The 22369-nt window shown below is 42.9% G+C and overlaps 1 protein-coding gene and 1 long non-coding RNA gene across 2 annotated transcripts; one reads left to right on the top strand and one right to left on the bottom strand.

The window, feature by feature from the left end:
- Positions 1-374: 374 nt before the first annotated feature.
- On the bottom strand, positions 375-13327 carry LOC146968545 (uncharacterized). The gene is made up of 6 exons (XM_085759595.1): positions 13100-13327; positions 9654-10421; positions 6958-8100; positions 4980-5971; positions 3906-4043; positions 375-3501 (listed from the first exon to the last, which is right to left on the bottom strand). The coding sequence occupies exons 1-6, from the start codon at positions 13175-13177 to the stop codon at positions 1212-1214; spliced, it is 5409 nt and encodes a 1802-aa protein (XP_085615721.1). The 5' UTR covers positions 13178-13327; the 3' UTR covers positions 375-1211.
- A 2152-nt stretch (positions 13328-15479) lies between these two features.
- LOC146968544 (uncharacterized) lies at positions 15480-22364 on the top strand. Its single transcript, XR_015034242.1, has 3 exons — positions 15480-15613; positions 19293-19426; positions 21217-22364. It is a non-coding gene; the product is annotated as an uncharacterized LOC146968544 (long non-coding RNA).
- The last annotated feature ends 5 nt before the right edge of the window (positions 22365-22369 follow it).

Here is a 22369-nt window from a genome sequence, read left to right as displayed (position 1 = left end):
AGCTTGTTTGTAGTGGAAGCTCCTCTTCCCAGTTCGTCCAAATTTGACGAACCGGGAAGAGGAGCTTCGAGAAGCTTCCGCTAAAAACAAGCTTGAAATATAGACTTGAAAATTTTTTCGGGACAATTTCGCATTTCGGGGCTTCAATACAAGACGGATATTACATACGAGCAGCATGGAGGTATTTGGATGTTTTTTGGTGTGTCTTTTTGTTACGAAGACAGTTGGTATCCATTTGCAACCATTATATGGACATGCACTGCTAAGCCACGGAGGATTCTGAAAATTCTCCCAGCTCTTAGTCGACATGAGAGTAGATAATTTTTTTCACATTTTGTAGCTTCAAGAGACTCAAGGAACCAAAACACCATCTGACTTTCTGACCAAACCTTTATTCAGGAGTCTTTTACCCCGTTAGGTTTTTCCTACAGAACATGTAAACACACATATTCACTCATTTACATGATGACCAGACCAGGGTGAAGCTGTAGCTTTGTCTCATGATTATTCGAGGATATTTCTTAGCGTGTCAAACTTAATGTCAGCAGATGTTTTCTTTTTAACCTTGTCCTCAAATTATTATATTTATATCACTTTAACTTAAAATGCCCCATTTCATTTCAGACTACTACTGTTTTATACAACATGAGACTGAGCTGTGAATGACTGGCAGGGGGTAGCGTGGCTTAATGTTTCCCGAGAGACTGGTGAAAAATGGCAAGAGACACAACCTCTATGCTTGCTTTAAGGTGAGCTTAAATATTTTCATGTGACTTGTGCATCATCTGGGGCTGGGACCAGTCAGTTATCACTTATTGTGAGGATAACAAATTAATTCTAGTTAAGTTGTGAAGACTAAATTTTACCTCTCCACTCGTTGAAACGGTTATTAAATCCACAATTATATTTATAAATATAAATATTTTAAATTAAAACCATTTATCAATACCAATATCAAATGTATTCATTGAAGTTTCTCTTTTTCCCAGCCCCATGGAAAACAAATCTCATGTAAAAAAAATAATAGTTGGCTGACAGTGGTGCAAACTTAACCACCAAGATGAAATGGGCAGAAAGGGGGTAAATTTCAAATTAAACACAATCAATCATAAAAACAATTAAACAAAAATAGACAGATAAAAAAAAATAATAATAAAGTGTTCTTTCTTTACATCTTCAACACTTATTCACTTTTCTTTTCTTTGTGTGTCCTACGTGGCTGAATGTGTGTGTGTGGCAAAAACACTGCTGGTCGAACGTTCATCAATGGGCGACTGCAAGTCCGACTGGTTCTCGTTGGACTCGGAGAAAGGCGTCATGTGATTGTCTGCGTGCAGCTGGAAGTCTCTCCGAGAGCTTTTGGAGTGAGCGCCGACGGGTGGCTTAGTAGTAGATTCACACTGAGAGTCTGTGGCGCTGTTGTGTTTGGAGTTAGTGTCAGTGGCGCCGGGGTCAAAGTGGTTGTGACGTTTCAAGTCCGAGTGGAAGTCAACGGTCGGTTCGGTTCGGGAACTGCACTTCCTGTGTGGCGTGGAAGAAGGGGGTAAGGCTGTGTGGTTGGTTGAGAGTCCGTCGAACATTGCGTTGACAATACGCGAAGAAGAATTAATGGGTGGCTGGTGGTGACCATGAGGCGATCTATCCTTGTGATTGACTATCGATGCGTTGGCATCGGTCGGTCCTTCTGAAGCTGCGCTGGAAGAGTGAAGAAGGTCAAGGGAAGTAGATTTGTGACTTTGAGGATGCAAGTCGTTGGTAGCTGTTGTTGGCACAGAGTTAAACATAAGCCTTTGTGACGGGTATTCTCTTTTACTGGAAGAGAGGGAGTCGACGGGCGAGAATGGATATTGAGTCCTGGAATCGAAGGGTGAAATGTCGTTAGAATTGACTCCTGAGAAAACACCACTACCCGCCGGCGTGCTTCCAGCAGAAACACCGCTGGAAAGATGGAGGTTAACAGGTGCTGCCTGACAGGAATTCAGGATTAAAGTCTCATTCCCGTAACCTCCGGAGGTAGAGTCAGTCCGAGCTCGTTTCTCTTTGGACCAGCCAGTCTCGGCCGAATGGAAATCAAAATGAGATGGGATGGGATTCACAGGATGCAAGTTAACGGGTGGTGAAGATCGACCGACGCCACCAGAAGGCGTTTCCTTCGTGCCATCGCGACTGCTGGAATGTAACTTAGAAGAAGAGTGACGAAGAGAATTCATGAAATCCAGATGTGATGGTGACCGATCTGCACTTCTGGTGTGAGTGTTTCCAGACCCAGAAGATGATGAATCGATATCAATGGGAGTCGAATTGTGACTCGTGGAATAAATCTCAGCGGTTAATGCTCTGACTTGAGAAGGATCGGCGAGATGAGAGTCAACGGTTGCTAAACGACAGGAAGAAGAAGAAGAAGCCTTGTTAGAGCTGCTAGTAGTAGAGCTAGCTAAAGCGCTCACGAAAGGCTTCTTGAGCGTCGAAATGGGCGGGATGGCCTGGTGATCTTTGGGCATCTCGGGACACAAAGGGGAATCGACGGGGCGATTCGGATTGAGGTCAATGGGATTATTTACACCAACTGGGTCGATGTCAATGGAGGCGTGAGGCGAGGGAAGGCCAGCGGGCGAACGGCGTGGACTCCCAGCGTCTTTGTGTTTCAACGGGGGCGGAGTGTTTCTGTTGTGTGATCGAACGGGACTGGCCTTCTTCAGGAGCGGCGGTATGTCCACGCCGTCCCGCCTCACATGGCGCTCCTTCATCAGCTGCCGAAGAGAAGAAGGAGGCGGCGGCGAAGGGGTTGACCTCTGATTCTTCTTACCCCTGACATCATTCGAGTGTCGCTCTTTGTCGGGCAAATCGGCAACAGAATTTCTCATTTCGGCCAACCAGGCGCTCTGGTTTGATCGAGCCCGGCCGAGCGCCTCACACGGGTCCTGAAAACGCTTTTTCCTTTGTGTGTCGGGCGAGTAACGGTCCTCAAAGTTCAAAGGAGGGTCACATTTGGGCGCAGAAATATCCTTCAGATCGTTGAGGATGGTTGCTAGCAGACAGCTGTCCGAGGTTGATACTTGGGAAGAAACGCTCCCCGCTTCTCTTGGATTATTATCAGTGGTCGTCTTTGTATCGACCTCTCTGGTTGTTGGTCCTTGCGAGCTAGAGGACCGCCCTTTCTCATCGCTCCACGCCAGCAGCGAATCGCTCTCTTCGATGTTTTCAACGTCCACGTCGTCGCTGTTGTCGCTGTTATCGATGGCGATGGGACCACCCGACCGCCCCGCCGGCTCGGTCTCCGACCCGTCAGATCCCCGGTCCAGGATATCGACGGGAAGCTCGCCGATTTCGCCGTCCAAAGCCCCGCCCACGCCGGCAGAATGCACCAGCGGGAGAGGAGGAAGGTCAGAGAAATCGACGGTTTGCTGGCTGCTGAGCGGACTGCTGCTGCCGCTGCTGATGTTTTTGTTGTTGACATCGTCGTGGCTGCTGTCGCTATCGAGGGTGATGATGACCGGAGAACTGAAGCAGACAGAAGCAAAGACGGCGAGTTAATAAAGTTTTAATAACCTTGAATCTCTTGACATTCATCCAATCAAGACCCAAAACAGCCAGTTCTTGCTGAATAAAGACATTTTAACACTAACTGTGAGATGAGGTGACAGTAAATCATTATCAAGATATCAAAATCTTTTTTATCCGATACTAAAATACTTGAGAAAAAAAAGAAGCTCTGTAATGAATTAATTATGTAGTGGTGTAGTGTTTTTCCTCTTCTTGGTGGTTGACTGCCCCCTGCTGGATGTTTTAACAACTGCAGAAGTCTCAACAGTAAATTATGGCCATGCTTGATTCCAAGTCAAGTCATCACAAACTGATCAGTAGTTGTTTTTTTTAATGTTTTACTGCATAAAATGTTGTTATACCTGTTGTGCGGCGTCTTGCGGTGGCGTTTCCTGCGTCGTTTGCGGGCGGGTGGTTGTGTGGCGTCGCATGGCGAGATGGTTCCCTCGTAGATGATCTCCACGCTGGGACTCCGGTCTTCTCTGGATCTCTTCCCACTGCTGGACAAAACGTAGAGAGAGAGAGAGAGAGAGAGAGAAAAACATGGGGAAATGAGGATTTGTGGTTTGAAAAAAATCAACCAATCAATCGTTTAACCTTTGACGAAATTCACTTGTTCATGAAATTTGACCTTATTGTTTGCTTATTGTCAGATAGTGGAGCACAGAGTTCAAACTAGACACAGTGAAGCAGCATTTAGCTAGTTGTTATGCTGCACACAACAAACTACCAGCAGAACTGAAATCAGCCCCAACTGTAAGCACTTTTTAATCCAGGTTAAAAACATTTCTCTTTTCATGTTGAGCTCTTTTAAAGAACTTGAAATCTTAATCATGGATTTGCACTCTAAGTCCTCTCTTTGATTGTTTTAATACAAATCAGCATTTCATGCTGCAAAATCATATTTTATGCTCCATTTTAGTCTAGGATTTATTTTATTATATATTCTTTTTCTCTCTTTTTTCTGTACTTTCTTTTATTCTTGTTTGGGTTTTATTTAAAAATTGTCTGTTTTTATGTTGTTGTTTTTTTCATTTCTTGCTGTTTATCTTGTTACATGCAGCATCTGTTGTCTGTCTGACGTCTGCCCGATTTCACGTGAATGCAACATCAAGAATACGTTCAGATATGCAACCGCACCGCTAGATGGGGGGAATTCCTACACATTATACCTTTAGAAAATTTTCTCAATTGTCTGTTTTTATGTTGTTTTTTTACTGACAAATGTTTTGTTTTTTGCCTTGCCGATTGTTACTTCACTCGTTAAATTAACAAACAAATAAACTATCTATCTATCTATCTATCTATCTATCTATCTATCTATCTATCTATCTATCTATCTATCTATCTATCCATCAAACAGAAAGTGGCAATGATGAGTAACGGAGCAGAGAAGAGAAAGTAAAAGAAAACACTGAATGAATGAATCCTCTCACCTCTCGCCACAGTAACTACTCTCCCTCCTGTGTCGCTCCTTCTTCCTCCCTCCATCTCTTCCTCTCCTCCTCCTCCTCCTCTTCTCCTTCTCCTTCTCCCCCCTCTCCCTCCTCTTCTCCTTGCGCTGCGTCGCCGTCGTCGTCGTCGTGGCGCCGCTGCTCGGCCTCCACGTCGGGTCCTTGTCGTGGCTGTCCAGATGCCGACTCTTGTACTTTCTTTTCCCGCCCGGTTTCTCCTTGTGGTGGTTACCGCCGCCGCCGCCGTTGCCCGTTGGCGAGAGCGACGATGGCGTCGGCGGCGTCTGCGGTGGCGGCTGCGGCGAGGAGGAGCACAGCGGCGAGGAGGAGATGGAGGCGGAGGAGGAGGAGTTAGAGGAGGAGCGGGATGGCGAGGAGAGGGAGGAGGCGAAGGACGGGCAGTGGTATTCCCAGCTCGAGTCCAGCGGGCTCGGCAGCGGCGGCGAACCGGACTCGACGCTGGAGTAACACGGCGACGGGGACGAGTGGGAGCGGCGGCGGCGCATCATGGCGGGATAAATGGAGCGGTTCGGGTTGTACAAGACGCCGCTCCTCTCTCCTCCTTTCCGCCTCGTCGTCTTCTTTTTCTTCGTCTTCTTCGTCTTGGTCGTCGTCGTCTTCTCCTCGCCGCCGCTGCACTGCTTCCCGTCTAGCCAGCTCTCCTCCTGCTGCCGCCGCCGCCGCCGCTCCGGCCGTTCCCGCCGCAGTTCGCCCGGCGAGCTGAGCGTGCACACCGACATCGACGACTCCCGGCTTCTTCCTGAGCTCACCGACCACGAGCGTGCACGAGAGTGGCGACCGGTGTGGCGGCAGGAGGGTTCATCCACCGCTGCCTCGCCGCCGCCGCCACCGCTGTTGTTGTCGTCGTTCGCCTCCTTCGCCTTGTCGTTCTGCTGCTCCTCTCGGAGGAAGGCGCCGGATGTGGAGGGAGGGATTGTGGGTAAAAAGGGGAGGGGGAGGGGCTTCTCCGCCATCTGCAATGGTGAAAAGTTGAGGACAAGTTGAGTCAATGCTGCGTTACTTTTCTCAATGTGGAAAACATTACAGTTTAAAACACCTTTATAAAACGGAACGGTGAAATCCGGCGATCTGATTGGTTGTTAACCGAATCTCCTTGTTGTTTACAACTACTTCCGGGTAGAAAACCAGCATTCGAACAATAGTGACGGACGAGAGTTTTGCTATATATATACAGTATATCTCATTTTTCATGTCACTATATCGCCGTTTAGACTAATCTGATGTTTGTAAAGTCTATAAAACCAATGATTGGACAAACATTACTATTTCTGTGTGCACGTTTTTGTAATTAGCGTTAGATTAGCCGGGCTAACGGTTAGCTACCTGTTTAACTTTAATAACTCAGTGACTCAATAAACGGTTCAAGAAAAAGTATTTTCTCCAGCGGCTATCTGAGTTACAACATGACTGAGCTAACTGGAGTAGTTTCATGTCGTGTCCCACAACGGGAGGGTTTTAACAGCTGACGTCCTGATTCTAGACACTGTGATTCCCCGAAACATAGCAACACAAAATACACACAGAGAAAGAGTCATGTTTCTTCAATCATTTCAGATTTGTCTAAACGGTGATAGGGCGTAAAAAATATGATATATAGCTAAACTCTCGTTCATTACTACTGTTCTCATTTAAATTACGTGCTGGTTTTCTACCCGGAAGTAATTGTTAACAACAAGGCGATTCGGTCTATAATGACCGGCTACTATTCTAAAGCCTTATCACAGCGTAGGCTATCACTCCGTGTATGACTGGTATGAATGGAAGTTGTTGTCATGTATCCATGACAACGGACTGTTGCAGTCCGTAGAAAAAGACAGTTGATGTTTTTACGATGTTAAAAAATGGACAAAAGTAGTTGAATTCACATGTTCACATTTAGGAATCTTTACGATTAATTAATTATGGCGAACAAATAAAACAAATAAAACATCATCTTCACCTCCTCTTTCTCCGTTTTCTCCTTCTTCTCCTCCTCCTCTTCCTCGGTGTCGGACGAGAGCTGCACCAGCTCCGGCGTCCGCTCGGCGATCGGCTTCTTGTATCCGACGATCAGACACTCCTCTTCTCCTCCTCCGTCGTCCTCGCGCTTCTTCTTCTCCGCCGCCGCCACCGCTGCTGCCTCGTCATTGGTCGGCTCATTGTCGGCGCCGAACGACAGCGAGGCGATCGAACACGAAGGCTCGGCGGCGGCGGTGGAGTAGGAGGGGCCGGGCGTTTCGTCGTCCCAGACGGAAAGGCTCAGGTTGCTTCCAGTTTGAATTACGTCATCGAAACCGCTCGCCGCCGCCACCCGTCCGTCTCGCGCCGCCCGACGCTCCTCGTCCTCCTCCTCCTCCTCCTCTTCCTCCGATATGGCGATGACGGAGCTGCTGTCCGAGGGGCTGTTGCTCGTCCCGTCCAGCTCCAGAGCCGCGGCGGCGTTGGCGTTAGCGGCCGGCGGCGGCTCGTACACGGCCTGCAGGTCGTAGCTCTCTAAGTTGAGCGGCGAGCGGGCGAAGCTGACGAGCTCGTGCAGGAAGTGGTCGGTGCGAGCCAATAGGAACGGCCGCAGCTCCTCCTCCACGGTGGGCGTGTCCTCCAGGCCGTGGCGGGCGAGACGCGCCATGATGATGCGCTGCACGATGTCGACCAGCGTGCCGTGGGCGCCGTACAGCACCGTGAGCTCGCGCCGCAGCCACGGCCGCAGTCTGTTCAGGTGCGTGGGGTTGCGGCGGAAGCTTTCCGCCGTGATGTCGCGATGCTGCTGCTGCTGCTGTTGCCCCTGGTTACCGGCAGCGACGCCGCCGACGCGGACCCGCACGCCGCAGCGGTAGAGGGCGCGGCGGAACGCCACGGTCTCCCGCTCCCGCAGCCGCCGCACGGTTCCTCCTTCCCGCTGCAGCCGCTGCCGCGCCGCCAGACGGGTCATGAGCCGCCGCGACGCCCGGTCGTTGGGCGCCGCCGACCCGCCGCCGATGCCGCCGCCGCCGAGGCCGGTCAGTCCTTCAAATATGACGCCGCGCTCCGCCAGATCCGCCCTGTGGCCGCCTCTCGTCCTCTGCTGCTCCAGGACGTCGCCGTCCACGCCACCGTCGTCGTCGTCCTATGGGACAAAAATTGCAGAAAAAGTTAAATATTTAAAAAAGTATAAATAGTTGAAAATAGAAAAGATATACATTGTCCTGAAAAAGCTGCACGTTTTGATATATGAATTAGGGATGGGAACGACACGGGATTTGGAAAATCGATTGTCGAGGCCCATGTGTCGACTTTTTGTCGAATGGGCTTTATGCACAGCTCCACAACTTCCTGAAATAAGCCAGCTCGTTGATTTCCTGTCTTACATTATTGGACCAATTGATTAATCCAGGTGTGTCTGACCTCACAACAATGGTCAGACACACCTGGATTAATCAGTTGGTCCGCTGTCGGCACGAGCGGACGAGGCAGCACGCATTCAGTTTCTTTTCTTTTTTTTTTTTCTTCTTCCATGCATGTCCGCGGTCCTCTACGAAGAATGCAACCATTGCAGCCACCTGTTTTGCTGATGGTTTTGCCCATGGACTCGTCATCAACAGCACCATCACCTAGACTGCAGGGAGCCCGGACAGCTGATCTCTTGACTCTGTCGCCTGTCAGCATGCGTGCACGCTCCCATCACATGTGAAGCAGAATGAGGGTCAAGTAGCCTAGCTATCCCATTTAGAAAAAGTGTATTTGTTTTATTTAAAATATTTTATTTCATTAGGGGAAAAGTGGCACTTTCTGCTGTTTATTTGAATAGGAAATATTGAAAGACAAAATGCAATTTACACATGGAAATCCCACAAGCCCCGCCCCCTCGACATTTTTGACACTCATGTGACTCATTTGACAGCATGTGTCGATTTTTTGTAGGGGTGCACCGAATGGCATCTTTTGGCCGAAGCCGAATACCGAATAAAATCAAAACGCTTGGCCGAATAACCGAATAATACCAAATACCTAAAGTGGTTATAAAGTTTTTAAATAAAATATTTTTTTAAACTTAAATTTCAAAGAAAGTAAATGTTTATTGACTATTCTGACAGTTTTTGAATATTCCAGTTGCCGTTGCTCATCAAAAAAGCACAACAAGTTATATAAAGTTTTTCATTTAGGCCTATATAGGCCCATTGTGAGTGCTGAAAGATCTATGCAAGTACATTGCAAAAAAACCCAAGTGTCTTTTAAAACAGTGGTTCCTAACCTTTCTTGGTCAGATTTTTTTTAATTCATCAATTAGGCTACTAGACATTTCAGGCGACCTCATTTTTTTTTTTCCAGCAGTAGGAGTCACTTACTAATAAAGCTGGGGTTTAAGCTGCCGTTTCGGTCGTCACGCGATCGCGTATTTATCACACTTTTTTTTTTTTTTTTAATATTCGGCCTTGCTTTGCGCTCATTCCACCGAAGGCCGAATGTTGCTTTTTTTTCAATATTCGGCCAAATATATTCGGCTACCGAATATTTGGTGCATCCCTAATTTTTTGTCGATTTGTCGCCCATCCCTAATATGAATTGTTGAAAAAGCACAAAGTATGAAGAACGAGTTAAACGACAAAAAAGAGCGGAAGACGTAAGAATAATAATAAGTTTAAAGAAATAAAATGGCCTAACAGAATAACAATACTGTACCGCAACGGGAGAGACGTCGCCGTGGAGAGGAAGATGCGGGAGAGGAAGAGGAGGAGAGTCGAGGTACCACTCCCACACGCCCGTCCGCCGCGCGCCGCCGCCGTTTCGTCCTCCCCGCTCCCTCCTCCGCCTCCTCGTGGTCGCCGCCATCCCCGTCGACTCGCCGCCGCCGCCGTCGGCCGCCCGGTGCCTCCTCAGCATCAGCCTCATCTGGTGGTCGCTCCGCGCGGCCGACGCCATGGCGGCCACCATGGCGACAGTGGCGGCCACGCTGCTGCTGTTGGCGGGCGGCGGCCGCAGCGTGTACTCCTTGAAGTCGTCCTCGGCGCGGACCGAGTGCAGGATGGAGGCGAACGGCTGCTTGCAGAGCGGACACTCGGCCTTGTTGTGCGACCACTCCTGGATGCAGGGGAAGCAGAAGCGGTGCAGGCAGCGGTCCAGGTACGCCAGGTTGTTGAACCGGTCCAGGCAGATCGGACACTTCGAGTCCGGCGACGTCTCCTCCGCCGCCACCACCGCCCGCGCCGAGGCCGAGGATGATGGTGGCGAGGCGGCGGCGGCGGTAGCAGCAGCAGCAGCAGCGGCGTTAGCGGCAGCTGTCGTTGAGGTGTTGCTGTTGCTGTTGGTGTTTTTCCTCCGGCTGCTGCTACGCCCGCCGCTCTCTCGACTCCTCGGCTCCTCTTCCTCCTCCGCCGCAGCAGCAGCAGCAGCAGCAGCCGCGCCATCACGGCGACGCACACGCAGCTTCATACGCGTGGGCGCCATCACCTGTGAGAAGAGCAGAGAAAGCGACCGTGAGTTGTTGAGATCTCTGAATCAAACCATGACCTTGTTTCTTATTCACACAAATATTATAAGATTATATTTTTTTTATTCACGATTATACATTTTCTTGGTACGATTATTGTCAGAAGAGTAGACAAGGTCGCGCACATCCAGTTTAAAAGTTGCTGGCCTCAAACACTTCAGCTCCCTTATGTGCAGATTTATTAGCACATCAACAAGTAGTAACGTTTCGAGCGCACTGCTCTTCTTCAGACTAAGTCGGTTAAGATAACCGACTAATAAATAAACTAATAAATCTGCACATAAGGGAGCACATAAGTAAATTGTCGTCTATACCAAATGTTTGCGTTTATTTTAATCGTTTTTTGTTTTGTTTTTATTAAAAATGACATCACGGCGACACACACGCAGCTTCATACGCGTGGGCGCCATCACCTGTGAGAAGAGCAGAGAGAGCGACCGTGAGTTGTTGTTGTTGATCTCTGACTCAAACGAACAAATGACCTTGTTTCTTATTCACACAAATATTTAGGGCTGACCCAAAAATTTGAAGCTTCGTTCGTCGCAATGGTAATCGATCATGAAAACCCGTGATCGATTTTTTTTTTCCTCCTTTGTCCCTTTTTGACACCAGTTCTCATCGGCAATTGTTACATTAAAATGAGTAGGCTACTTGGCATCCTGGAAACCTGCCTGATTTTGGAGATATGCAGTGTTTGTTTGCCATTAGTACTTACATTATTTCCGCTCCGCTGAAATATTCAGGTCATAAATTGTCGTCTATACCAAATATTTGCATTTATTTTAATCGTTTTTTGTTTTGCTTTTTTTTTTTATTATTAAAAATGACATCGCGGCGACGCACACGCAGCTTCATACGCGTGGGCGCCATCACCTGAGAATAGCAGAGAGCGACCGTGAGTTGTTTTTGTTGATCTCTGAATCAAACGAACAAATTACCTTGTTTCTTATCCACACAAATATTATAAGATTATATTTTTTTTATATTTCCACAGTTATGTTTAAAATTAAAACGTCAATTTCCACAGTTTTCATGCACACAGTAAAATTCAATAGTTCTTCATTGTCATAATGCCTTGACTGTGTTTTGTGTCTATGTGTATGTAAACCGGGGATGGAAATTTAATTTGTGCGTCTGTCTGCGGTATGGTTTGAAAAAAAAAAAGAATAATAATAATAATACCGGTATAAATGGCAACGAGGTGTCATTTAAAGGTATAATATGTAGGAATTCCCCCCATCTAGCGGTGCGGTTGCATATCTGAACGTATTCTTGATGTTGCATTCACGTGAAATCGGGCAGACGTCAGACAGACAAGCGTCTATGTAAACAAGTGGTCCGCCAGCACGAGGCAAAACAATACAGGCGTTAATCAGTTAACAAGGTCTCTTTATAAATGGCTCATTGTACCTTTCACATGTGTATTATTCAAGTAGCTTTGGATTGAATCCACAATAACAAGCTACGTTTATACATGGTTGCTACTAGGCCCAGTTTAATATAAAATGTGCAATTTTATACAGCTGGAGGTCCCTTCTCCATTTCCAATCAGTTTGGAGGTCCTTGGCCCAATAACCGTTGAAGACCCCTGATTTAAGATTATGTTTTTGTACTGACCATAGAGGATGGAGGAGCGTTGATTTTAAGTGTGAGTTGAAGACCATCCCAGGTATCCATCATCAAGACCAACATACTTCCTTGTACTGATTACAGTAATGGGTGTCGTAACTATTGCCGGTGATAAATCTAAGAGCAGCAGAGTGATAGTTGTTTTTTGTCTTATTGATTGTCCCTCTGTTGGGTTTAAAGGGGTTCCTTCCTTCATGTGCAATAATATGCTAAATGTATTTGTGCAATATCCTCTTATTCGTTTGTAGTGGATTGATAAATGTGGTTTATGTTTAGGTGTTTTTGTGCAATTGTGTCTCATGTCGGCTGCAGCACTTTCTGGCCCAAGACAATAAAGTCTGATTATCTGATTCTCATCCTGACACCCGTAATAACAAATACCAGATTATTTTTGAGTCGCCAATTCCATGTTTCACCAATAGCAAATTTACGGATTGCACATGATGCAAGAAGATGAAAAATTTACTTGCACCGGCAGTTTGGAGCCCTACCATCGACATATTTCTTATTCACACAAATCTCATAAGAAATGGTTTAAAGGGACCCATGAGGAGCTAGAGGAGCTTCATCTTTTGTTTTTTTCTTATTGATTGTTCCTCATTGCGTTTCAAGTAAGTTAGCTCAGACCTTCAGCTCTTCATAAAGAAACAATCCCTGACAGTTTTAAACAAACGATGCTTGGATTTGTCTCGTCCTTTCCCTTTCTTCTCCTTCTTCCGTTACAAAACAGAAACAACACAGACCTCAGGAATGAACTCCCTATTATATCTGACATTATATCTATCTACTGCTGCTAGCCGAGCATGCTAACGCCAGAACAAGGCAGTCTCAAGACATTTTTTCTCTCTTCTCTCTGCTCGGATCATATCAAACTGGTCCATCAGTCTTCAGTCTGTCGCTAAACCCCCGTTACTCTGCGATATAAACAGAAAAAAACACAAAAATCGCCGCTACAGCGCCTGTTAGCATGCTAGCTAGCCAGGTTAGCTCTGCTCCTCTCCGTAGCTACCTGAGCAGAAGACTTCTCCCTCTCCTCCGGCTTGTTTCTCCTCCTCCCGGCCGAGCTCCGCGCCGTGGTGAGCGGCATCCGCTGTCGGCCTCCCGGGCTCCGTCGCTCTGATCCGTTCAGACCGAAACTCCGCTTAGAAAAACGGATACATTTGTTGTCCTGTCCGGGCGTTTTATTCTATCGCCCGAGACCGAAGCTACTAAGCTAGCTACTAACAACCATAGACTGTAACAACTGGAGTGAGAAAGATGCCGCGGTGCATGATGGGAAACGGAAGTAAGCATTTCTCTTGGCCCAAAGATCGTCAAACAATAGTGTGATGGCACACTCCACAACACTACTACGACGGAGGGCCACATTGACAAATAAAAAAAATCACAAACTTCGAGAACGACTTTATTCTTGTAATGTTATGGCTTTTTTTTCTTGTAGAAAATGTACGACTTTATTCTCGTAAATTTACGACTTTATTCTCGTAATGTTGTGACTTTTTTCTCGTAGGAAATGTACGACTTATGCTCGTAAATTTACGGCTGTATTCTCGTAAATTTACGACTTTATTCTCGTAAATTTACGGAGTATTAGGGCCACATTGACAAATAAAAAAAATCACAAACTTCGAAGACGACTTTATTCTTGTAATGTTATGGCTTTTTTTTCTCGTAGAAAATGTACGACTTTATTCTCGTAAATTTACGACTTTATTCTCGTAATGTTATGACTTTTTTCTCGTAGGAAATGTACAACTTTATTCTCGTAAATTTACGGAGTATTAGGGCCACATTGACAAATAAAAAGATCACAAACTTCGAGAACGACTTTATTCTCGTAATGTTATGGCTTTTCGTCTCGTAGAAAATGAACGACTTAATCTCGTAAATTTACGACTTTATCCTCGTAGATTTATGACTTTATTCTTGAAGTCTGTGTTTTTTTCGTTTTTTCTCAATGTGGCCCTAATACTCCGTCGTACAACGCAGCAACTTCATACATGAGAATCTTTGCTTAGTTGTCTTTTTTTCTGTACTTGTTTCCTCTCGATCATAATTTTGACTTTCTCTCTCAGAATTTTTTTTCATTAAGTTCTTTAATTGTATCTTTACAAACTAATGTTTAGTTTTTTGTTGATGAACTTTTCTAACAATGTTTTTCTTGATTAATTGATTATTTGGTTGGATTTTTGTGATAATTGGGCATAATAATTGTCACTTCAGTTTATAGGTAAAATTTACTTGTTGTTTTCCAGTCAAGACAATGTGTAACGGATGTGCACTCACTCCACCCATAATAAGGACGTGCTAACCAACTTGCCAAGTAAAAAAAAAAAATTTAAACAAATGTCTAAACTACATGTTTGCACATTTATTCTGAAATATATGTTATAAACAAATATCTAGACTACATATTTGCACATTTATTCTGACATATGTAAAGAAAAAATATCTTAACTACATAGTTCAACAATTATTTTTGAATATATGTCAAATACAAATATCTAGACCACTTACTTTTCCATATATTTTGAAATATATTTCAAAATCAAATATTTGTTTTACATGTTTGCACATGTATTTCAGAATATTAGTTTAAAGCAAATATTATAATTGCATAGATGTACATATATCATAAAATATTTTGGCAAATATGTCACATATATGTACATACATCATGGCCATATCAGATTTGTGAATGGGATGCGGAAAAAAAAATATCACACTTTCATCCCGGATTTACTCGAAAATAGAACTTTGCACAAAGTTTGAGCTACATCGTCTGATAGATGAGTTATTACACTAATTTTGTGACCCATAGTGGAATCAAATTCATTTTTCTTTTCTGTACACCTTTAAGAAAAAAAAATACAATGGACTGTGGAGTATTCAATTTAGAACGAAGTACAAATAGATCTCAGAAATGCACTGGAGTACAATACTTTGGTATTCTTCTGTCTACATTACTTCTACAGTAATACCGATGCATATTTTAGCCTTATTCCTAAAACAACCCAGTGTGAACAGAGAGTAGGCTATTTGTGGTTTCTGGAAAAAAGCAGAGTGAGACGTCTTCTTCCTGATTTCCGCTGAGATCGTAACGGCCGTTTCCTAAGTGCTGCCTCCTAACGGCCGTTAGCGAAACATCCACCTTCCCCACGTAGCGCAGCCTGATAAAACTCTCTGTTTTTCGACATTATTTCACACAAATGTTCATAATTTAATATCGAGAGGAGACTGTAGCTTTGTACGACTGCGGTTTATCACATCATTCATCAAAAACCAGTCATATAACCTGCGGTGCGGTCCACACTCCGAAACACAAGATGGCGCCGTTGTCCGTGCGCCAAACCGCAGCGTCACTGAGAAGTAGAAGAGGAGGAAGAGGAGGAGGAAGAAGAAGATGAGGAGGAAGTTCACGGTGTAAACAAACAGGATCTGTTTCCCCGGCGGGTTAAATCTGGATTAAAACAAGAAGATGGAGACGTTCAGCAGACGAGGACTGGACAGGATCTACTCCGTGGTACTGTAACGTTACTAAAACTCCTCGTTACTGTTTAATGGTGGAATTAAAGACTAATGTTAACGGTTCAAGTTCAGCTGAAGATGAGTTGTGTTTACCAGTGATGGGAATAACGCCGTTAAAATAAACGGCGTTACTAACGGCGTTATTTTTTTCAGTAACGAGTAATCTATCTAATTACTATTTCCACCGTTACCACGCCGTTACCGTTACCGACAATTAAATGAGGCGCGTTACAAACTACTCAGTGAAGCCGTTGTCCTCCGACTTGGCTCATCTCAGCCACAGAAGCTGCTAAACTGTTTTTTTTTTTTTCCTCCTCTCCTTTGGTGAGGGGAGGGGGGAGACAACCGCATTAGTAAACGGCAGCGTTTGGCCTCAGTGTCTCGGACTTCCAGAGCAGCTACAGCGCAGCGTTGTGACCTCAACCATGGTTGATGGGAGCAGAAATGTTGTTGTTGTTGTTGTTGTTGTTGTTGTTGTTGTTGTTGTTGTTGTTGTTGTTGTTGTTGTTGTTGTGAAAATGGGCGAGCTCGTGAAGACGCGAATTTACACAAAATGGTCACGAGTCAAAACGAGCGTTAAATCGCGTATCTCGCGTTTGGTCGCGCGTCAGAACTCGAGCGAAAAAAAAGCGTTCCTCGTGTTTGGTGGGAAGCCCACCAAACACGATGAAATAGACGAAGACGCGATGGTCCCGTCGCCAAAAAAAAATCGGGTGTATTGCGTCACAAAAAAAAAAGTCGCGTCTACCGCGTCTCGCGCCTAATCGCGTCTTTGCGTCACGGCCTTTTACACCGCGGACGTAACGAATAAACGGTTACGGTGTGAACGAACGTGGCGTTGTTTCCTCTTTTCACCGACAGCTCCACTCTCCCTTACTAACACTAACTACTGTTATTGTTGAGGCCAGAGAATTGTGGGATTTGTAGTTTTTGACCAATCGCAGGTTGTGCTCTTTCTTTTTGTGATTTTCCCGGTTCACACATGTTTGTTTTTTTTAGGGGCAAATGCGAGTGAAATGCTCGCCCATGGTGGGCATAAGAAAATGTAAGACCTGTCTAAAATTATTTAAGACTTGAACACAATAATTCAACAAATTTAAGACATTTTAAGACCTAAAATTTACGACTTTTTAAGACCCCGCGGATACCCTGTTATTTCATATAAAAGTTTAAGTGCATACATATTTTATGATGCTGTGTATTATATATTATATATTTAAGACCATCTTAGAATTTCCTAATAAATGTAATACTTTTTAAGGCCTTAATTTTAGATACATGAATTTAAGACTTTTTAAGGATCCGCGGATACCCTGAGAAGTTGTGCGCTCGCAGCAGGACAGATAATCAGATGGATAATCGGTAAAGTTAATAATTTCACTTAATGTGGCCATGAATAAATTAATTTCGATGTTTCGCCTGTTATTAAACGCAAATCTTGAATAGGTCTCCGCTGTTTTCACATTTAAAAAGGTCTTTGTTGTCTTTGTACAGAGACAATATGAGATTTGCTTGTAGCCACAGCACTTAAAAAACCCACTGTAACCTATTTTCATAGGCACACCAGCCTCGCTTTCAATAAAACACACACTCGCATTCCATAGTTGCGATCAGTGAAATATATGAAAACAATAAAATACAATTTAAAAATGAGAGAAAAAAAATCCAAATCCTTCGACATATTTAAACTTAAAAAACGCAATAGTTAGGCTACTTTCCCTGGTAACTAGTTACTATTATAGTGAAGTAGTGGAGTTACTAACTCAGTTACTTTTTGGGAGAAGTAATTAGTAACTATAACTAATTACTTTTTAAAAGTAACGTTCCCAACACTGGTGTTTACTGTAGGAGAGGTAAAATTAGCTGCTTGTTAATGTTCCTCTGTTAATATTAAAAATACATTTATGTTATTGTTCAATAAAGGAGAGTATCTGCACTGCACACTTGGTTCAGATGCAAGTGTCAGCATCTTTAATAGACCAAGCTTTCTTTCAGAAGACCTTCATCAAGGTTAATTTACAATCAGCACATGAGTTCAGTGGAGTCTTTGAGAAGCTGTTTGTAAAAATAAAAAAAAATGGACTATGCAAATAAAATGGTCTTGCCTTTCTGTAGATCTTAATGTATCTCAAAACACTAGTACAACAGAGACACAGGAGCCATGTACAAAGACATAGCCTACATATTAAACAAATGGTCAATAACTATATGAAGAGTTCATTTGCAAAAAGCAGATAGGCTAACTCCGTTTTCAAAAAAATTTCTAAACAATTTTGAATTATTAATTACACCAGGTGATATCAGTCAAACCAAAGTGGAGTGGCTTTGACCAAGGAGATGAGACATAACAAAACAGATGTAGCTAAAAAAAAAAAAAAAGCTTTATATACAACACTATGCAAAGAATAATTCAAAAGCATCAGCTCATCTTTTTCAAAATGGCACTTATCTGCTTTTGCAAATGAACTCTTCATATGTAAAAGGGGTCTAAGGATCTGCCTAATGCTCAGGCAACACTATCATAAAATGCAGTACCCAAAGACCTAATGAAGTTTAGGCCTAAAACAAATTGAAAAACAGTTTTTTATAACGTAGAACTCACATCAAAATCACAGTTTAAGCCCTTTGGAGGCAGTGAGTCTAATGTGTGCATATATAAAAGAGTTTCTTTTTGACACAATCTTTTGTCAGATATCTCGTTCTCCTTTTGGCAACTGTACATGCTGGATTCCCTGAAAATGTAGGGAAGAGACAGGACGAGAAAGAACATTAAAATGAATGGGGACTGGATAGTTAGGACCTTGAACTTTTGTGTTCACTGATCCTCTGCTTTTAAACCATGTGTAGTTTTACCTACATACATAGATCACATTTTTAGTGTTAACTTTTGCCAAATGTAGGATGGTTGATCTCAAAAGATTTGTGGGTATTAGGCTATTACACTGGCCACAACTGCCACATGCAATCCAATCCAATTTTATTTATATAGCACGATTTAAACAAACACAAAGGTTTCCAAAGTGCTGCACAGCAAGATAAAATACAATAAACATGGATAATTGCCATTTCTCAGAGGTGCCAAGAGGCTCTGACTTGGATATTATTGTTCAACAAACATAGATGTATTGTAATCACAGTTATAAATTCAGATAACATAAACTAAAAGTTTGCTCAGATGAGTTATAATGTAAGAGATTAATAATTATATTATTTTGTATTTAGTTGATTCGTCGATCAAAAGAAATCTTATCACAAGCTGTTTTCACTAACAGTTAAATGTTTAAGTCATGTTTCCATCAAACCACCCAAACACCTGATTGCTCCAGGATCATAAATAAAACAATTCCCTGCTTTTCTTTGAGAAAAAAGTTCATATTTATGGGTAAAACATACAAAATAAGACATAAGAAGATGATGTCTCAATAAATCCTAATGGATATTTTTGTTTTACTGGCTAATAAAGCAAGCAGCAGATGAACAAGGGATTTAAATAATCATAAATTGCAACTGTAAACTCATTAACAATAACTAATCCAGAGACTTTGACCTACATATCTGTATTGTCATGAGATAAATGGGTATTTTATTGGTTATATTTCATATATATTATCAATTAAGAGTTGAATTAATCTCTCTTCTTTCTTTGTCTTTGTCGTCTTTGTTCGTCGTCTCAGGTGCTGCTGGCGGTGGTGGTCTTGTCGTGGTCGTACGTCATCTACGGCAGCAGGATCGCAGCTCATTGGCTGCTGGAGAAGAGGACGGCCGCGCTGCAGCAAGACTGACGGGGCCGAGGCCGAGGCTGCTGGCGGTGCTGCAGGTCAGAGGTCAGAGGTCAGAGGTCAGTGTGTTGGTCGGTCGGGGCACAAACTACACAGGAAAAGAGTTGTGTTTTGTATAAGAGCTTGATGGTGTCACTTGAACGCCACTAGAGGTCGCCGTGTGAACTGAAACCTGCTGCTGCTGCTGAACTGGTTTCATCTATCTTTCATCTATTCATTACTAAAATAAAGCGACCATGTGAGATCTTATAAAGAAACTGATCATCTGACAAGTGTGTCACGTGAACTCTCAAAGAGTAGATGTTTAAGGGGAGACACTACAGGTGAATAGGGTAAAAATGTTAACTCACAGATATCACCATGAAACTTCCCAAGTTTATCACTCACATTAAGACAAATATTTTTTGTATTACAAGTTTTGTCAAATGTTATGTTTAAATATGTAAATGAGGCAATATCTGATGAAATATGTGTTAATTTGCATACATTTCCAGAACCGAAATCTGAACAATGGATAAAGCCCCTTTCAAATTTCTTGTTTTATTTTGTTGACATATTAGAGTCAGATGTTTTTACAGAGGAGGATTTTGGATATCTCTTTTTATCACTCTGTAAATGAGAAAATACTGTCACCAGCACTAAAAAATCTAATTTTGCCCTGTTTTTAGGAATAAAATGTTGAATGATATATCAACAATCCCCTCTGTAAAAACCTTCAGAATAAAGAAAGGGATCAAAGTGGAAGGTTTGGTGTCTGTAAGTGCTGCTGAAGTGGAGATTTCTAGCTCAGAGTCTGAGTCTGAAAAACTCTTTTTGAGAAAACCGCCTTTAAAGACTTGGACTGTAAAATTACATAAATTGTTAATGTAAATCGTGCTTTTACGATTGGTTGCAGATACAGAGGAAATTACCATTTTTGTAGCCTACATCATTGTTCAGGAGAGAGAGAGCTTTACAATGACACCTGACATGGCTCAGACAACAGGCACAACACAGTATGTCACAGTAGCTGCTCATTTTTGGTGAATTTAGGAGAAATCTACCAACGAAAGAGACAAAATGAAGTAAAATAACCACCTTAATGTGGATTTTCTACCATTTCGTTTGACTTTTATGAAAGAATACATGTTAAGGAAGAAAAATAGCCCCAAATCTCAAAATTAATCAGTGCATGAAAAAACAGCGTTTTTGCCTGGGGTGTCTCGCCTTAATGTAAAAGGTATTTTCCACCTATTCTGTCTGTTTTATTTTAGTTTAATAAGTTTATTTGTATCAGGGACAATGTACAAAATAACATTAGTCTCGAAAAGAGAAGAGATGCCTTGTACCGGAAAAAGACCCCAGGAAGAATAACTGCTGCGTTTCAAAAGCTAATGGGGATCTAAATAAACTAAACTAAACTAAACTAAATTTAGCTTACTAGCTACTTTCCATCCGTAGTCCCTGGGCAGGTGAATAAGAACAATAGAAAGGTAAGAATTATCAATTTACATAGCGTTCTAAACATCCATACACATGTGCATAATACACCCTCTCATACATCACAAACACTCAAGACATATTTCATATCAGAAAGAAACATACAGTTATTAAAATACTTTGCACTTTGCCAAGGTTAAAAATAATTTAGGCTCATGATTAATGCTGACATGACTGATTTCTTAGGATCCATTGTTTGACTTCCTGGGAAAAAACATTGAAGTCTGTACAAAGTTTCAGATTAGTTGGAAGATTGTTCCATGATTTGACAGATTTATTAGTTTAACATTGTTTTAAGCCTTTAAAGATGTTTTAAAACTCTGTGTCTTTCTGGTTTCAGCCGATTGGACCGTTGAAACCTGAAGCTGCCACAGACTGAGAGACCAGACCAGAGTGTTGACTCGCCTCTGACCCGCCGTTCCTCCAAAAGACTGGTTGGTTTCTGAATGGAAACTCGTTTGGAGACCAACCCGGCGGTCGCCTAATTAATTAATGAATTAAAAACTCTGTGGCATTGTGGGAGAACAACGGCCATGTAACTGCACTAAATACACAACAGGCTGCTGCTGCTCTGCGGGGTCGAGATGTCGGGAGCAAACGAGTCCAAACGCTCCGACGGGTTCGTGGGAACGTTGTTTTCACTGTCGGTTGTTTGGCAGCTCGAGGTCGGATTGTTAAACTGACGATCAGACAGTCTTCAATGTGTTTATTAATAGAAACAAAAAGGCCTCTCTGTTATTTATTGAACCTGCAGCTAAATCACACTTTGTTGTAATGTGTAATTTCTGTCATTTTCTGTACATTTGATTGATTTCAGCCTCTAATTAGGTTATTTTATTGCTGTTTTTTTGTCACCCACATGAAAGATAAACAGAATTTGAAAACTAACCTCTACTAATTCAGATATTTACTGTAACAACTGGACAATCGATCAAGAAAACAATCCGTAGACACAGCCGTAACACCCACATATCATTAAATAGATATTAATGTCTCAATACACAGAAGGAAATTATACATTTCACATTCTGATATGTGTGTTATCACAGTTGCCAAGCAATGTTGCATAAATATGCTTTTTATGAAGGCAGCTCATGTTTTATGTTGTTTAAATCAGTGGTTCTCAAAGTGGTCGAATTGTTTCTTAAAATATAGAGAAATTTCTTGAAAAAAAAAGTAATATTTCTGGAAAAAAATGCACTTTTTACATTTTTATCCCAAAATTTCTCTAAATATTTCCTAAAATGCATGCCCTTGGCCCTAATTTGAACGTACATTGACTAAAAAAGTAACATTATTTGGTCTTTAAATCAGTGGTTTGTCAAAGTGGTCAAACCTTTTTCTCAAAATTTAGAGAAATTTCTGGGGGAAAAAAGGAATATTTATGGGAAAAAGTGCACTTTTTACATTTTTATCCCAAAATTTCTCTAAATATTTCCACAAATTCACGCCGTTGGCCCTAATTTGAACCTACATTGACAAAAAAAGTAGCA

This window comes from Trachurus japonicus, chromosome 18 (assembly GCF_045865225.1).
Source record: "Trachurus japonicus isolate A0001 chromosome 18, Traja_1.0".
NCBI classification, from domain to species: domain Eukaryota; kingdom Metazoa; phylum Chordata; class Actinopteri; order Carangiformes; family Carangidae; genus Trachurus; species Trachurus japonicus.
The sequence above is the reverse complement of the archived record's forward strand: the minus strand, read 5'-3'. Positions and strand labels throughout refer to the sequence as shown.

What these genes read in the sequence shown, in the direction of transcription:
- LOC146968545 (XM_085759595.1), bottom strand. Translation starts at nt 13,177, where the DNA reads ATGCCGCTCACCACGGCGCGGAGCTCGGCCGGGAGGAGGAGAAACAAG. An exon ending in AGTAGTTACTGTGGCGAGAG is followed by an intron (nt 4,044 to 4,979) that starts GTGAGAGGATTC and finishes CGTTTTGTCCAG; the next exon opens with CAGTGGGAAGAGATCCAGAG. An exon ending in CGCAAGACGCCGCACAACAG is followed by an intron (nt 3,502 to 3,905) that starts GTATAACAACAT and finishes TGTCTGCTTCAG; the next exon opens with TTCTCCGGTCATCATCACCC.